This window comes from Mus pahari, chromosome 15 (assembly GCF_900095145.1).
Source record: "Mus pahari chromosome 15, PAHARI_EIJ_v1.1, whole genome shotgun sequence".
NCBI lineage: Eukaryota > Metazoa > Chordata > Mammalia > Rodentia > Muridae > Mus > Mus pahari.
In genome coordinates, this window is record NC_034604.1 from 67,446,108 (window position 1) to 67,451,645 (window position 5,538).

At 46.6% G+C, this 5,538-nt stretch overlaps 1 protein-coding gene across 2 annotated transcripts in view; it reads right to left on the reverse strand.

Annotated features, from left to right (window-relative positions):
* Positions 1-4,396: 4,396 nt before the first annotated feature.
* The window catches only part of Ska1 (spindle and kinetochore associated complex subunit 1), a 10,610-nt gene continuing 9,468 nt past the window's right edge, over positions 4,397-5,538 (reverse strand). The window contains exons 6-7 of one of the 2 annotated variants that reach the window (XM_021214912.1): positions 5,132-5,301; positions 4,397-4,682 (exon numbers count right to left, since the gene is read on the reverse strand). In XM_021214912.1, coding sequence (XP_021070571.1) covers positions 4,534-4,682; positions 5,132-5,301 — 319 coding nt within the window. In that variant the 3' untranslated portion in view covers positions 4,397-4,533. The remainder of the gene's footprint in view (positions 4,683-5,131; positions 5,302-5,538) is intronic. The other variant, XM_021214913.1, reaches the window with a different exon arrangement.

Genomic DNA, 5,538 nt, shown 5'->3' on the forward strand with positions numbered 1-5,538 from the left:
AATAGAGGCCCCTTGGTCTTGCAAACTTTATATGACCCAGCACAAGGGAAGGCCTGGGCCAAGTAGTGGGAGTGGGTGGGTAGGGGGGCAGGGGCGGGGGGGGTATAGGGAACTTTCGGGATAGCATTTGAAATGTAAAGAAAATTAAAAAAAAGAAGAAGCCAGTAAGCAGCACCCATCCCTGGCCTCTGCATCAGCTCCTGCCTCCGGATTCCTGCCCTGTGAGTTCCTCTGCTGAGTTCCTTTGGTGATAAACAGCAACGTGGAAGTGTTGTCTTTCCCCCAGAGGCACGGGGGCAGGGTCACTAGATCCTCAGCTAAGGTTACAGCCAAGTACCCCTCCTGGCCCTGGCGTCAGCTGCACATGTTATTGAGGAAAGCTAGGGTACCATGAGATGGAATGTCACTGGAGGAGGGACTGCTATGTTTCTGCTTGGATAAAAAGGTGTCCTGGAACCATACAGCTCTGAGATGGGACAGTGTGCCAATGGAGGGCATCCTGAGACATGGGACCCCAGGAACCATACAACCATGAGAGGAAGCCTCCTCAGCAGAGGCCCTGCAGCTCCCAGGGGAGAATCTCCCCGGCTGAGCTCAGGAGCTCAGGAGCCTCAGCTTCTTCCCTTCTTTTTCTCATCGATTCTTGACTTCTGATGAGAGTCACACCAGGCAGCAAATCTCATGGATTTATTGGAGGGTCTAGAGTGTGGAAGGATAAATCCAGATGTGGCTGCCCTCTGCTTCCGGGAGTAGGGAATTAGACAAGAGCAAGGCCTTATATGGGACTCTTAGGAGGCGGAGCTCTTCAGAACAGAGATTTCCAGACTGAGGATCGATGAAATTTCAAGTCGTGAGCTTGGGGGTCTCAGAGACTGGTGGGTGGGTGTGAAGCCCAGGGATTGGTGGCTTTTCTTTACTCCTGTGGCCCTGCTTAGGAGAAGCTGGACAGCTCCCGCAGTGGTATTTCAGGAAAGCAGCAGACCGAGGCAGGAAAGGAGATGCACCACTGTGGACAGCTCTTCAGGACAGCAGCAAGCTGAGGTGTCCTGGCGCTGCCACTTGGACAGGAGTCGCCATTTTGACAGCTCCTGTTGGGGCATTTTAAAGTGGCCGTAGACTGGGGCAGGAAGGAGGGGCTGACTGACAACTCCCCCACCCCCCTAGGGAGCAGGAACAACTGCATCAAATGCAGCTTTCCAGAGGTTGACTCTCATACCAGGCTGGAAATTTTTAGTAATGCAGCTCTTCTATAGTCACCCAGGTTGCCAAAATAAAGACCAACAAACTCTTTGGTTCACTAAACTGGGCTTGGATAGTATGGTTACTCTAATCTGTAGTTGGTGCCCTATGGGCTGAAGAGAGTGCATATGTCTACTCCGGAAGTTAACAGAACACTATGAGCAGACAGACATCAAAGAACGGGCACGAGTGGACCAGAGGGCAGAGCCAGGACAAGCATTTCTCTTAAAATTAGAAATGCCATTCACAAAACAATAGTCTGTCATTTTGGTTGAAAATAGTCATTTTTTTAATGTAATGCCTTCATTATTCTCTTTATACTTATCAACTGCAATGTTGAGGCCTGCTCCTCTTAACATAACTGTAGCCACTTTGTAGTTAGTCTCCATTTTGCTCAAAAGGTGGAAAAAAACAGTTTAGTTCTCAGACTCCGCTTCATATGTGGCTGACACTGAAAAAATTCTCCTAAAGGATCATAAAACTATGTATTACTGTACCCTGTTACCTTAGTACTCTGGAAAAACCCTTAACCACCGCCTCACTCACTAAGCCAGCTGATAATACTTTGTCTAGTTAGACAAAGTGTAAAACTTCTCCCCGCCCTGCCTTCTGAAATTCTGAACTTGATTTTTCCTATAAAAAGCCTGCCCTCAGTGTCAGTTTGGCTATCCAATCCTCTGTGACCCTGACCAATCAGTCTTGGGGTGCGCATTCAATAATCTATTCTTGCTTGACTGAGATCAGTGTTTGTGTGGTTTGTGAGACAATTCCAGAACCCCAACACTGAATTTTTTTTTTTTTTTTTTTGGTTTTTCAAGACAGGGTTTCTCTGTGTAGCCCTGGCTGTCCTGGAACTCACTCTGTAGACCAGGCTGGCCTCGAACTCAGAAATCCGCCTGCCTCTGCCTCTCGAATGCTGGGATTAAAGGCGTGTGCCACCACGCCCGGCTCCAACACTGAATTCTTAAGTGAACATAACTGATAAAATAAATATAATGATAAATAAATGGCACAAAGTTTCTTGCAGTTGGCAGAGTACTTGCCTCTCACGTGTAAGGACCTGGGTCCTAGCACCATGCACGCGCGCGCACACACACAGCCTGTGTCTGAATATGCAGGGTCTGCCATTCACTCTGGCCATCACAGTAATGGTACACACTTTTCCTCTGCTATAGGGGTGAGCCTGGCAAGCAGATGGCATGTTATTAATAGACCAGACAACCTTCCCAGGTGCACAAGAGGAACAGAGCAAAGTTCTTACAATCCAATTAGCATAGTCCTGTGACCCCTTTTCAACTCGTTCACAGGTTATCATTTTCATTTCACTAGGAAAAGCTGTTTTCTTCTACAATACACCCACATACTGATCCCAAATGTACAGGGCTTTTCCCCCAAAGAAATCAACTTTTCAAAAATCTGGATACCAGCTAGGCATCCCACAATTCAATGCTAACACTACCTAGAGTTAATGTAGGCCTCTGATTAAGGTCCTGCAAGACCACCCCCACTTCAGATTACATCACAATTTCCACCCTCCTTGGCTACTGTGATGGCTATTCCTGGTGGTCAGCTTGCCTCTATCTGAAATAGACCTACAATCCGGAAACACCTGATCCAGAACTTAAGGCAGGAAGCCAACATGCCTTTGATATGGACCAACATGAGCCTTTAATCCAGACCGTGAGGCGTAGTGGCCATGCTTACAACGATGTAAAATGAAAAGGAATTAAGGGGAAGTTTAGGTCCAGGTGTGGTGGGTGGTACACACCTTTAGGTCCAGTACTTAGAAGACAGAGGTATGCAGATCTCTGAGTTCAAGACCAGCCTGGTCTCCAGAGCAAGTTCCAAGACAGCCATGCTTAGGCAGTGAAGGAAACTATCAAAACCAGACCACTAGTGAAGTTCTAACTGAGCAACAGGGCCATATTCCAGCCCCAGCAAGCAACAGAATTTGGCAGCTTCAGCCATGAGGTTCTGGCTTTAAGAGTCAAGAAATCTCCCCCTGTAACTGAGTTGCTGAGGCCAGATGTGCGACAGGGGCGTCCCTGCATTGAGGTCCAGAGCAGTGATTTTTTAAATTAATTTTAAAAGAGGAGGAAGCCTGTCGGCATGATCAACCATCTCCAGCCCCAGCAGGCAGCAGAACTTGGCAGCTTTGGCCAAGTGGTTTTGGCTTTAGAGACAAGAAATCTCCCCCTGTAACTGAGTTGCTGAGGCCAGATGTGCAACAGGGGTGTCTCCCTCCCGGGGAGCAAATGTGCAACAAGGGTGTCTCCCTGCCCAGGAGCAGGAGAACGGCTCCAAACTGCAACTTTCTAGTCATGGCTTAGTCTTTGTGGTAACTAGTGCCTGCCTTGAAGGCACCCAGCAATCTCGCTAGAATCTGAGCAAAAGATGTTCTGATCAGAAATGTTTCAAAGGCGTTTGAGAGCTACAGCCAAAAATTGAGTTCAACACAAGACGCACCCTCATCTCTTAGGACATTACAAGGATTTTTCCAAACCCTGAACAAGGAACCAGAAGTGAAGTTGTGATACGTATTATACCATGATATGACAGCATCTCAGATTACTTCAGCACAGGTCGAAGCCTCCAGCTTATACTGAATGCATTTTAGGCAAGCTGTTCCCTATGAGCACGTGGAAAAACAGTAATCAGACTTCATGCCATAGAGGGCCTGGGTATCCACCATCTTTCCTGACGTCATTCTATGCTCATGGTATCTGCACTTAACAGAACTAGACATGCTGTCCATTGTACACCTCATGCAGAGGCTTGACAGGGCAGTGCCTGAATATTTACTGAAAGGCAGTGATTTTTTTAATTAATATTTATGTTAGCACACAAAGAAATGAGTCCTGATACTACATTTTTATATCTTGTGGCCTCGCACTTTATCCTACTCCACCTCCTGTCCAAGTGCTTGCCACTCTCCCCCTGGCTGGTTCCCAGACGGTCCTTCCATCTGTCCTATCACAGCGGTCCACTGCCTTCTCTCTTCCTCTTTCCTCCGTACTTCTCCAGATCCTCGTGGCCTCATGATCCCCCGACTCCTATACACACACAGGTCCCACACGAGTCAGAATGTGTCTTCCTGACTGGCTTACTGTGCTTGTGAGCTCCAGCTTCATCCACATTCCTAAAGGCAGTACATTTTGAAAATATATATGCTTTATCCAAAGTTTTACTTCTGTAATAAACAAGGTCAGGAAATAGAGAAGCTAAAAACATACATGAAATTTCAAGACTACCCTCTATATCCTACTGCCAATCAGTCCCAAGTCTTCAAAAGCCTCAGGTTATGACATATCGTGTAAGTCCTCCCCCTCGGACCTCTGACAGTCTGTGGCAATGCCGCAAAATGTGCATGATCACATAAAACTTCTTGTCAACTTTCAAAGCCGTGAATTCCTTTATGTCGGCTTCCACGATGAACTGATGACCTGAAAAGAGAACCAGTAGGCTCTGTCACACGGCCAATCCTCCTGTAAGCGTTTATGGTGTCCCCTTGTAAACAGCCGAGTCCCTCTTACTGTCCCTCTCCAATTACAAAACATGGAGAGCAATGGTCTTCCTGCTAAAATCATGTTGCATCTACGAGGGCCACAAGGCATCCCTGCTAACATTGGGCGCCCTAACCGCCCACCCAGACATTCTGTGGAAACATTAGCAAAGGGAACCTACACAACTCTATCAGCTAATTAAAACCTTGGCTGAGCCAAGAACTCTGTCCAGTCTGCAAAGTGAGACAAGGTGTTGTGAGGACTGAAGCCGGGCAAGCCACCGAGCGTGTGGTGACACGCAGCTTAGCTAGGGGCAGCAGTGTCTAGAATGGCTGTGTCTCTCACTGTGATTCCCCAGCAGCTGCCGCCCTCAGAGCCCATCCCTTTACCTTTCGTGTCCTTCGTTTCTTCACTAATAAATCTCTGGTAGAGATTTCTCTTCACAGAGCTCATAGATGCTTTTGGTTGATGCATAATCTTATACTTGCTAACTACTGCCTTGTTAATTTCCTTAATAATATCATTAATTTGACAATATGTTAAACGGGATTTCATGTACCTGTTTTAAAAAAAAGTATGTAGTTATTCTTTTTTGAATTTACTTTATATTTATTTATGTTACAAACATATAAAAATATTATATATTTAAAGACTTAGTTCTGCTACTTTTAAAAATAAGATAAAATAGCCGGGCGTGGTGGCACACGCCTTTAATCCCAGCACTCAGGAGGCGGAGGCAGGTGGATTTCTGAGTTCGAGGCCAGCCTGGTCTACAGAGTGAGTTCCAGGACAGCGA